General features: G+C 37.3%; 1 protein-coding gene across 13 annotated transcripts; it reads right to left on the bottom strand.

Moving 5' to 3' along the window:
- Nucleotides 1-1543: 1543 nt before the first annotated feature.
- LOC113668509 (secretion-regulating guanine nucleotide exchange factor) lies at nt 1544-12335 on the bottom strand. 13 transcript variants are annotated; one of them, XM_089198878.1, is made up of 12 exons: nt 12056-12333; nt 11826-11967; nt 11175-11497; nt 9960-10109; nt 9385-9476; nt 7790-7853; nt 4879-4968; nt 4694-4762; nt 3815-3991; nt 3178-3302; nt 2815-2851; nt 1544-2518 (listed from the first exon to the last, which is right to left on the bottom strand). In XM_089198878.1, exons 3-12 carry the CDS (start codon nt 11281-11283, stop codon nt 2352-2354), a joined length of 1080 nt encoding a protein of 359 aa, XP_089055004.1. In that variant the 5' UTR covers nt 11284-11497; nt 11826-11967; nt 12056-12333; the 3' UTR covers nt 1544-2351. The 13 variants fall into 13 exon arrangements, with proteins under 13 accessions (XP_089055004.1, XP_089055009.1, XP_089055010.1 ...); XM_089198883.1 differs by having other exon boundaries at nt 11407-11441; nt 12056-12328; XM_089198884.1 differs by having other exon boundaries at nt 11407-11497; nt 12056-12314.
- Nucleotides 12336-12419: the final 84 nt, after the last annotated feature.

The raw sequence follows: 12419 nt of genomic DNA, 5'->3' as shown, positions 1-12419 counted from the left end.
GTTGGCGAAAAATGGGAAGAATTTGAATTCGCTCTAGTACGACCTTCTCCTAATACGACCCTGCTCCAAGAGTCATCGTGTTGTTAAAATGTTGCAGGTGTCACAGCGGATTTGGACCCCCCGCGGATTTAGACCCCCGGTCCAAATCCGTTAGCGGATATGGACCCCCCTTCGCAGATTTGGACCCCCTATCAAACTTTCCTTTTAAGCATCCTTTGTATCATATTTGGTAACTAATTCTATTTGCAAGCTTTTTTGTCGATGTTCTTTTCAATCACAACACAACATTTCCTCAATAAAGGTAAAAAAAAAATATATAAAAAACCCCAGCCATTTCGTTCCAATTCTACCGCATTCATTACAGCGAGTCGTACAGTATACGCAGGAATTAAATGTGAACAAACTACTGCATTTGAACTATTGAAATTGTTACAATAAATCTTTGCTTCTTCTGATGCGAATCAACATTGTTACGAAACGTCATAACGGTACAGGGTTGGAAAAGCCTTCTTCGTTCGCTTTACGTTTGCATTACATCTTTTATGGATTATATAGTTCACAACATGTGCGTGAAAAGCGTAATATTTCTGGTGGAGAGTTATCAATTCATAGATTTCACAGATATCACAGTTACTCCCTAGGAAAAAAACGGAAAAGAATGACAAAGACTTATACTTTGGAATGATTTTCAAAAATAAATTCATATTAAGCCATAAATTACGTTTTGACTGCGACGAATACATCAAAGGCATCGTCTTTCTCATGCATTACGTTACTCTCGCGGTTTTACCGTCGATGACGAGTAAGCAGACCACACGTGTTACAGGTTTCGAGAAAAAAAAAAAAGAGGGAAAAGTCTTTCAAAACCAAATTCTGAAAACGACATGTTTAAGTGTCAGCTTGGGAAGCAACCACTACATTTTTCATCTTTCTTTAAGAGAAGTATAAATTATAAAGCTTGCTGAAGATTTCAGGGGTGTCGTGTGTAGCCCTTGAGGGAAATTCACATGATTTCCGGCGATACTCGCAACCCTGACGGCTTAGTCCATTTTGCGAAACCAAACCAAACCAAGCGAGACATAGCGAAACTAAAGGAATAATGTAGATATATTTTCAATAAGGTAAAGATAACTTTTACAAGGATTTTGGAGTAATTGTCAATTGATGAGAAGGATTTTTATTCATTTCGCAAAGGAGTTACTATTTTGCGAAGTCGACTATTTTCACCCTAGGGTGACAACGTGACCTCTTTGATGTGACAAGAATAGATTTAAACATAACAAATTAGTATATCACCAAAGATTTTGGCCTCCTCCCATTTCTTAAACCGTATTAAAATATATTTCGCCCTGTTTAATACAATGAACGTTGTAACTGTAAATCTTGTTATGTTACTAAATTACCATGAAAACCACACCCTGTTTAGAGGCATATTTTTAAAGTAACGACTTTGTGCACGTTGAGGAAGGGGTTATCAGCCTCTGCCGTCGGCTTCGGCTGGTAACTCCTACCGAGACCTTGATTATTAAGAATATCACACAAACCGAATCAAAAAATTATTTTATTATAAATTGAACGGAAAAAGAATAATCACAACAATAAGTGGAACTGATAATTCAGTTCTAAACGTGTAAAAATATACAAATCAGCAAGCAACACAAAGCGTGCCAACTTAACATGATTACCCCTAGAAATCATGCACAACGGTCATACATGACATGATTACCCGTGACCTCGAGTGTCCTTGAAATGATTATTGTATAATCTGCAGCTAGATGAGGTCCTTGGCGCTGATTTCGAAAAATCACAGTACGCTTTCGGCCAATCAGAAAATAGATAGTGGGTTGAATGTATAATAATACCACCAAATGTGTTTGTAACGGCTTTGCCGAAGCAGTGTTTCTTTTTATAATGTCTATATTATTAAGCTCTGCACAAAAATCCAACCAAGAAAGTACTATTTATACAAACATAGGAACACCAATCACGGGCACCTCAATCCAACAGTCAAAATTTTCCTACTCTCGGCAGAGGATCCTCACATACCCCCTCACTTGACCCTCTCTCATTACGCTGGCAATGGCCAGTAAAGCACTTTCCAATTGTTAAAATGACTTCTTGTTAAGGGCCATGTTTCAAGTGAAGGTTAAAACGTGGATGGCCTTACTTTGTTCATAGGAAATTGACTGACTGCCAAGATCTGTTGTAAACTTGGTGCTTCCAACCAGCAGAAATCCAATCCACCAAATCAACCTCAGCCAGTACTAAACCGGGTACTGGTACTGGCCACCACATCTTCAAGATTGTGTGTAACAATGACCATACCTTCCTTCTAAGCTGTGGGTAAATTGCTATCCCTTAACAATAGCAAAACTGTGTCCTCCTCCACATCCAATTAAAGAGGTGATATAATCATGCAGCTTAGAAACCACACTTGGTTGATGAACATTTCGAGTTTCATCTTCACTACCACAAATTCCATGCTCATTCCAACCCCAAGTCATGACTGAACCAGAATCTAAGAATAGAAGAATTCAATGTTTGTACACAAATTTTAAAAGACGAGTAAACTTGTGATCAGTATATCATGTAACTGACACTTATACCTTACCAAAGGTATCATACTATGCCTTCCTACAATATCAATGGATCACACACCAGTGATTGAAAAGTCAGCTAACACCACCCTCCCCAAAGAAAGAATTATCATTAGTATTCAGTATTCAGAGGGTTTTTTCAAACTTAGCGCCAGACATGGACAACATTGCTTCATTAAGGAAAGATGTGCAGATACGATGTCAATTTGTTACTTACCTAAAAGAGCCATGTTGTGTTCAGCACCACACAAAACCTAAATGTAGCAGATAGGGCAATCAGAATGCTTACAATTTTCACAGTGGAGCTTTGTATTCTACCACCTCAGAAAACCACAAATGTATGATTTACAATACTAAAAGGTAAATAAACTTCTTTTTCTATCTTTCTGTTTATCTGTCGGTCTGTCTTTGTCCTACTGTAAGTACATTTAGCTTTTGCTCTCAAAACTACAGAGAGGAGAAGTATTGTGATCCTTTGTAGGACACAGCATTTTAAGTACTGAAGTTTTCTGTATACAGCTAGATATTCTATGAAAAACTATAGTTTTAAAGGTTTTTAGTCAACTAGTAAATGCTATACCTGATTTGCTCCCCTGACATGAACAACCTCTGCTGGTTCGCTACTAAAGCCGAGTTGTACCACATCATCACCCAAACCTAACTGACCATAATCAGCACGGCCCCATGAAAACACTTTAATGTCTTCTGTAGGAACACATATCAAATTAATGAAACTGTGCATGAACTGAACAAATGAAGCATCAAAAGTATGGTAAAACTGTGAAGCTGATAAAATTTAAGGCATCTAATGGCTTTCCCCCTACATATAGCTGTAGCTCTATCCATCTGGATTAACATGAGAGATTTATCACTATGTTCCCAATGACAACTAACTTGTATTCAATCAACAGTGTTTGCAAAATGGTGCATCTTGCACTTAGTTTACCATTCTGGTGTTCAAGAGTTGCATGAACATCAGATGGTTTTGCTTTGAAAAATTAAAATTGAAATTTCTAGTTTCAGGCTTTCCCAACAGTACGCAAAGTACAGTTAGTACCATAACCAAATGTTATTCATGCTATTAGGGCATAAGATTTGTTATTGCCAATATCACTCTACATGTATATTTCCTGTTGAATATTTATCATCTTATATCTTATGTTCATTCTTAAAATAATACTTGACAAATATTTTCATTCAAGGGATGGCAAAGTTACCTGTGACAGCCAGCAGGTGGCTCCAGCCTGTGTGGACTTGTGTAACAGTAACACTTGTTAATAATCCACCAATCTGCTGTGGTTTAATTAATATTTGATGTTCAGTTGAATGGATATCTGGAGGTTTGCCACACTGTCCATGTTGATTTGAGCCCCAACAGAAGACATGACCTGAAGCTGAGCATATTCAGATTTACCATCACATTGAACTATCCTCATTCACAACATGTCACCTCATGGCAGTAAAGTTGAAGCAGTACTTTGGGGAGGGGAGGGAAGCCATATCAGGACACCCCTTTTTTTCCTCTAAATTTAGAACAATTTTCAATTGAGCATTCAAAAGTGATCCTGGTCTGCTTTGGTTTCACTTTACTATGCTGTGTGATTGGTCCAGAAAACCTGCACGACTGTCTGAACAACTAAAATTCAAAACTTGGTCAGTTGTGTTTTCCAGCATTTCAAGCAGGTTTCCTGCCCTATACTTTGAGTTCAAATTGGTTCCTGATGCTAATCTTTCAAAATTCAAAACTTGGTCAGCTGTGTTTTCCAGCACTTCAAGCAGGTTTCCTGCACTATACTTTGAGTTCAGATTGGTTCATGATGCTAATCTTTGTTCTAATCGGTGGTTTTGATTACTTTCATTTTTGTTTTTTGACACTCAATAGAAAACTGTCCAACAGCAATATCTTAAATTACAATTTTCCCACAAAGATCAATTTGTTACTCTTTGTAATTTTCAAACATATCGACACACATGTAAATGAGAAAAAAAACTGAACAATCTGAAAAAAATTGTAAAAATTCTTCTAACGACAATGGCTAAGTGAAGTTTTCAAAAGAGATCAACACAATAAAAAAATAACTTTCATAAACTCTTACTTGTTAATACTGCTGAATGGTATGCTCCTGCCACAACTTCAATTATCTGCTGACCATCTGAGAACAAGACTATATGCAAATTTGAAGAACTATTAATACCACAGTGCTGATATACACCCTCTGTAAAGAGATTTCGCGATGTTTCAGCACTAGAAAAATATCACAGGCAAAAATATTACACCAACCCTGTTGTGGAGTTGAACAATTGCTACCAGTTTTCCCAATGCCAAGCTGTCCCTTCTTATTTGCTCCCCAAGACCACACAGATCCATTAGCTTATGTGAAAGATGAAGAAAAAACATTACTGATTTGGAGATGTCAACAGTGAGATTGTATGGTGTGCAATGAACCACTTCCAATAAACTTCTCTTTTCAATATCAGTGAATGATCTAGTAAATATGTGGTGAGGGATAAAATTATCAGCTCTGAGGGTATCTTCCTGATATAACAGGGTTCTCTTAAACAATGCACAAGGGAGTGTATAGTAGCTGTAAGGGAAGTGAAGGGTTATAGCAAGTGATACTTGTCTAAGACTTAAATTTTCAAAACACAATATTGTAAATGTCTCACGACATGTACAATATGATGCACAAGGTTCTGTCAGCTGTTAATTAAATGCATAAGTAATTAACAGCTGACAGAATCCAAAAGACAATTGTGTAGACCCCATCATCTTGAATACAGTATTGTGCAAAAGTAATGCAAACACCTGTCGACGAAATTCGGCGAAATTCCTGGCTTTTCGACGAATTCTTGACCGAAACGAAACTTCGACGACATTTCCGCGAATTTTCGAGGCATGTATTGTTTTGAACGGCTCGAACTTTCGGCGACAAATTCCTTGATGGCGTAAATGCGACTAGAAATTTCGAGCGAAAATTCGTTCTATGTGGCGAATTTTCGGGGCGAAAATTCGTTGTATTGTTCATTCTTCTCAAAAAGATTTGGTTGAATTTGTGGTTGGTTACTACACTATGTAATACTCCCATAAAATTTCCCGCTACGATTCCAGTCTCCGCGCGCCCTATATTGTTTACAACCATGGCAACACTCGGTATATTAATTGTGTCGATGCGTTTGGGATCATTTATGTACTCTACTTTTGATAGTAATCATGGCAAAAGTTTCAAATTATTCTAGAAATAGAATCGAGATCCTTCACAAGCAAGGCCTCCACCCAGCTGAAATACTGAAAGCGTTGAAACACGAAGGGTTGCTAGTGAGCTTTTCCAGTATTACGCGCATCATTAAAAAGTTGCGACTTACCGGTTCCGTGGCAAATTTACCTCGATCGGGAAGACCTCAAAAGCTGTATACGGAAGCAAAAACTTTCGTAGATCAGCAAATGCGCAGGGATGACGAGACGACCAGCAATACGATAAAGAAGAAGCTGGAGAGACATGGAATCTGCGTGAGTGCGTCCACTGTTCGTAGAGCACGCAAACAGCAAGGTTGGACTTTGCAGCGGACCGCCTACTGCCAGCTAATCCGTGACGCAAATAAAGTCAAGCGATTAGAGTTCGCACAACGCGTCCTAGAAAGTGGTGACACTTTCCACAACGTGATTTTTAGCGACGAGTGTTCGATTTCCCTTCAGGCGTATCGCCGCACTTGCTTTTAAAAAGCGTTGTACTTAGGTTAATTTTAAAAACTATTGCAATCATTTGAGAGTTTATTTCCATGAAATACATGTCTCTTGATCGGAATTGCTATTCATCCCAATTTACTTTCATTGCTGTAAACTGATCAAACTCTGAATTGGATATGATGGTTTAGGCCTCTTTAAACGTCAGTAAATTGAAGTTGATGTGACGCTTGGGACAATTTTTCCGATTTACTTTCGTTGTCAAACACAAATCGAGCCCAGAATCGGGCGTGATGCTTTTCGATATTTTGACCTTTTGTCTACTTTGTTTAGCCTTAAATATGAAGTGTCTCCGTCCCAGTGACTGAAAAAGACTGGAAATACGTTTATATGTATATTTCGTGTTGCGTACATGAGTAGTAAACAAACTTGATTACTCGCGAAAGTCTATTGTCAGTTCGAAGCGAAATTTCGAACACTAATGATCGAAGAGACACTTTCCGCCGCGAAGTTTCGCTTTGAGGCGAAAATTCAACGAAAAAGCGCCCTTTGTTCAAACGAAATGTCGCTTGAGAGGCCTCGAACTTTCAATCGAATTTTCGCTCGAACTTTCGACGAAAGATCGTTAGAACAAATAACGAAATTCGCCGAATTCCGTTTGCATTACTTTTGCACAATACTGTACCAAGGGCAGTAAAAGTTGGTTGAGGTAGCAGGAGTTTAAAATAAGGGTTTTCCCAGCAAACTTAAGTATGGTGTGTCCAAAAAATGCATACAATACTTCTATTACAAAAAGTTTTAATGACAAGAAACTGAAGCACACTGAAAGACAAAAATAAGAAAGTCATGCTGTTTTGGTGTGAACAGTAAATAAATTCACCAGTTGTGTTCATCAGATTTTGGCAGCCAGTCCATCCCACATAAACAAACTGAATTCAGTGAGAAAAGATTGGGTACAGGGAGGAAAGGCTACTCTGTTGATGAATTTTTAAAGACAAATTTTTATAATGTTCTTGGAACAAAAGCTGCACCATTAGGGTTGTAACGCAGTCTACCCTTAATCTGGTGAAATCCTTAAATGAGAAGTATATTCTAAAATCTGGTTACTTTTTATCCCTGTTGTCAAAAAGTGTACAGGAAATTATTTTAGTGACTGAATTTTGAGATTTGAAAGTGTACCCTTACTTTGCCTATGGAAACTGTTACATTGCTCAATAACCTGGCAGTTAAACTGTAGTGTAACAGACTTAAGTTCACAACATGGTCGTACTGGAAAATTCAAACTGCACCGGAGCTTGAGCTAAAATGAAGTGTGTAACCAAACCTAGGACATTATACACGACTGGCAAGGTTTGTGACTTTTTTACAAAACGTCTCTGTCAAAATCCTATTTTTAGTACATATTCAGTCAATCTTAAAAAAGATTCTGTTGTTCCTTTGAACCTCAGAGGCAAAATAAAAAATACACTTTCTGCAATATATTTCTTCTGTAAAGCTTTGTCTGACTCACCCAAAGCAACCAGAGAATGCCTTAGTCCTGCTGCAGTACTGATGACTTCTTCATATGTGAAATACTACTAGAGAGTAGATAAAGAAGAAAAAGAAAGAAGAATTCCTATACATTGTTGGAAGTGATTGAGTTGCTGACTGAACAAACATGGCATTGGGAAATCAAGAAAACAACTATTTTCTGGACAGGGTTGTTGATATATTTTAACCGCATAAATGCAGTATTGTGCAAGAGTATATGCAAACAAAATACAGCAAATTTCTTTTTTTGTTCTCCTAATCTTTTGTTGAAAGTGTGAAAAAATTTATGACTGAAAGCTTAAGCCCTTTTAAGCAACATTTCATTAGCACAAGGGATGATTTTTTTGTCACATTTTTTTAAAATTTGTGATGGAAAGCATCTTCTTGATCAATAGTATTCCAAATTTCACTTTGAATATCTGTAATTTCTAACATCTGAATTACTGTAAGCTCCATAATCAGTCACTTATCTAGGAGTAAAGTGTGAATCAGTTAGCTACAGTGTAATGCTAAATGAGTTTTTGATAGAAATTTTTGGGAAGATGTTTGTTTTCTGCACTCAGTAACCCGACTGGTGAAATCAAGTATAACTAGCCTTGAAGTTAAATTTTTTCCAAACCTCTCCTGAATTACAGTCAACTCGCCGACAGTCGATGTTTACTTTGCTTTACTTGCCTTGAGATCCTTATAAACTTTGTTGCAAATAAAAAGAATTGGTTTTTACTAAAGGTCTTGTCTAGAAAGCCAAGTTTTCTTTAAAAAATCTGAGCGATTGACATGATGAGTCTTTACGGTGTTGTTGTCACACAACTCATTGGCATCTACAGCCAATTTTGTTCATTGGCGATGTTTACTTCACTTTATTTGCCTTGATATCTTTATAAACTTTGTTGCAAATAGAAAGAATTGCTTTTTACTAAAGATCTTGTCTAGAAAGCCAAGTTTTCTTAAAAAATCTGAGCGATTGAAATGATGAGTCTTTACGGTGTTGTTGTCGCACAATAACTCGTTCACGTCTTAAGCTGTTATAGTCATTGATGATGTTCACCAATGTTCACCAATGTTTAAGCTTCTGTTTGATGTTCACCAATGTTCACCAGCGTTTTTTTACTAAATATCGTTTACTTTTCTGTATGTTTAACTTCTAATAAGTTGTATTGGATCGAGGACCAACTCCCTGACGTCTCTACTCAATTTTATACGTCGGCGAGTTGGCGTTGGCGAGTTGGTCCGTCGGCAAGTTGACTGGATATCCCTCTGCTAAAACTCCATCAGAAGTGGATCAAAATTTCAGAATCAGCTGATCTGAATTAATAGGTTCTGACAGTGATTCCATTTTGAATGGACCAGTCTCACCAGCCAGTTGTGAGTTACCATGACCAAAAATACATCCCTCAGTACTTTTAAGAGTTAGAAAGAAGAATAGGAAATTCAATTTTTGTCAAGCTTATGGACTTAAAAAGCAATTTTTGAAAAGAACATAAAAGACAAAAGATATGCGTTGTATGTTATCTTTGACGTAGAGTTCAATATAAAATTAAAAACAAAAAAGAACATTCACACAATTGTGAATACCTGAGATTTTGCAGGTGTGGTCATGTGACCACCAAGTTTTTCTATACCTAGTTGTCCAAATGCATTTGAGCCCCAAACAAACAAACCGGCATCTGAAAAAATAAATTGAGTGAGGATAAAACCAAATTTAAACTGATTGAAGAGCTGAGTGCACGGCCATGAGAAAAGCAGTCTTGTTTTTAACACATTGATTCTTTCAGCAACCTTTGGCATTCATCTTTGGAAGACTTGAGCAAAGTTCAGAGGTCCTCATTATACAACCATTGATTTTTGGAGGTATGGAACTTCCATAAAAGTTAGGTAACACAGACATGGATATCATAAGCGCTTGAATTGAGAAAGGTGAAGGTAGAGTGTCTCAACAAATATATTGTGATTGAGTTACAAGAAAAAATACTCAAAAAATGTTAAATACGAGATATATTTTGATAGCATGTGACTAAATTTGTAATGCACAAACAGTAATTGATGATCTAATTGAAAAAGAGAAGCATTTATTGTTTGGGAGTCATCAAGCTAAACAAGTTAAATGTGCTGTGCAATGTACTTAAAGCAAATTTAAAACTCAGTGTTACCAGTAACAGCTAAGGTATGATTCCATCCACATGAAACTGTTTTGACACAACTGAGACCTTGAACATGGCACAAAATTTGACGATCTTCAGTATCACCAAGTCCCAGCTGACCTTTGTTATTCCAACCACACATGAACAGCTTGCCCTTGTCTGAAAATAATTTAAAACAATTATTGGATGAGATTAAGCACAACCTTGTCATTTTATTGAAGGTAGGTAGATAGAAATGTCACACAAATGGTGAAATGTTCTTCTTGACACAGAGATATTCAAAGGACCCCATTTTTCAACTCTTAAAATTCTCAATTCACAATCCCACTGTAAACCCACTGAAACTTTTCAGTGTACACACTTCTCATCCTGCCACCCTTTCAATATGAAAAGGGGTTTTATCAAAGGAGAAGCACTAAGTCTTTTAAGAACCAACTTAGTAAGGAGAATTTTGACAAACACAAACAAGATCTTCAACAAAGACAGAGGCTATCCTATGACGCTTGTTCATAAAATCCTTTCTGAAGTTCAGTTCTCCATCACAACAAAGACCCTTCATAACAAAACAAAGAAGGTGAAAGAAATTTTACCATTTGTTACCACTTATAATACAGCCATATCGAATCTTAAAAAGGTTCTCATGAAAAACTGGCACACCATTCAACAGCAGCCTAGACTTACACATATCTTTTAACCAGCCACCAATTTTATCTTACAGGAAGGAAAAATCACACAAGGACATTTCAATCCATGCAAAACTTCCTTCAATCATGGTGCAATCATAAAACAAGTAAACAAAGAAGCACCTTCAAACAGTTGGTTTCCAACCCAGAAGGAAATTTACATTATGATTGTTTTCTGCTGGCAACATGCTTAGCTGACCGCAACTCAACTAAGCCAACAAAGCTGGCCCCTTACCATTCCTTCATTTTTACTTTGAACCTTTTTAGTTGATCATTCATAGCGAACGTAGAGGCTGAGGACTTGTAGACTTTATTGAAAATTAACGCAAAAGGCAAAGGATGCAAGAAATAATAATAAAAATAAAACTAATCAGAAAAATGGTGATAAGTAATGCTCTGGAGCTGACCAAGTTGACTTAGGGATTTAACATCTACTTGTGCAACTACTAACTCATTTTTGGGCATCAGATTCTCCTTTCTTAAAGATATGATATGTGATTTTCCATGAAGGACTATGGATGCAACTATGCTATTTATTTACCCCAAAGCACAGTTAAAAGTATGGTACAGGAGCAGAGCGTTACTTTTAGGCCAGCATTTGCTGGGAACACAGTGGGCTCTCGCTCTATGAAAGAGAGAGAAAATTGCATTGAACAACAAAGAAAATGGGTGGACGTCTTGCTTACAGATGAATTACATGCACAAAATTATCTACAAGAAGAAGAATATGTAAAGATCCAACTCGGTACTTAACTTGGTGTTTACCACAGTACCTGATTCAGGTCCTGTGATTTCAAAAACTCCCTCCCTAAATGGTCATAATCCAGAAAAAATGGCGTTTAATCCAAAGTGTCATCAAAGGATCTGAAATACAACTGACGTGTCTTCTTTTGAAGGAATCATGCTCCTTTAACCCTTACATCCTAACATCAGTATCCATATTCTCTACACTCTTCCCAATACATTTTATTTGGTACTAATAAGGACAAGTTATTCAACAATCACAGCTTGGCGATCACTTCCTTTACGCTCATGATCTTAGTAAATCACTGAACAGCATCACTGTAAAGGGAGATAAGATGCTGGGTCACTCTTACAGTGCAGGAGTTAAAAGGTTACATGGTAATGGCCTCAAAAAAACATTTCCAGATCACAAAATCAGAACATTTATGAAAAACTCCAGGTACATAACCTGTGATAATTGCTGTATGTCCTCCACCTCCGTCTATCGCCGCTACAACACTGCTTTTTAGGTGACAATTTGCCCCGACGTTTTCCGGAAATGAGACATCGTTCTTGTGGCCACAACAAAGTTGTCCATAGCTGTTTGCCCCCTAAATACCACGATGCAAATAATTTGATTGTAATTCCTTGTTTGCCTTTGGTTGCAGTTACATTTAAGGTCAATTACGCCTTTCTTACCCACGAAAACAGTTCACTTTTTGATGCTTTCTTCAAAGACGTCCCATCCGCCATTTTTGTTTGGTAAGGACGTTGTGTAATGATCCCTCATCGTACCAACTCTATTAAGGCCGAAGAGGGTTGGCGAGGGAACCGGAAAGGGAATGTTTACCCATCGACATCAATTCCAAGCGCTCGACAGAAAGAACTCATTTAATTTCCCGACACACTTAACAAAAATACCACCACGAATTGTAGTGACCTGTGATTAGAATATCAGGCTAAGAACTTCTCAAACCATTCCGCTGGCCAGAGTATTGGACTAATGATGTGTCACCTTGAGACCACAGTAGAAAAATTTTAACGTTGCAACAAATTTTCAGTG

Source organism: Pocillopora damicornis, chromosome 3 (assembly GCF_964200805.1).
Source record: "Pocillopora damicornis chromosome 3, jaPocDami1.2, whole genome shotgun sequence".
Taxonomy (NCBI): Eukaryota; Metazoa; Cnidaria; class Anthozoa; order Scleractinia; family Pocilloporidae; genus Pocillopora; species Pocillopora damicornis.
This window is presented reverse-complemented; position numbering and strand designations above follow the sequence as displayed.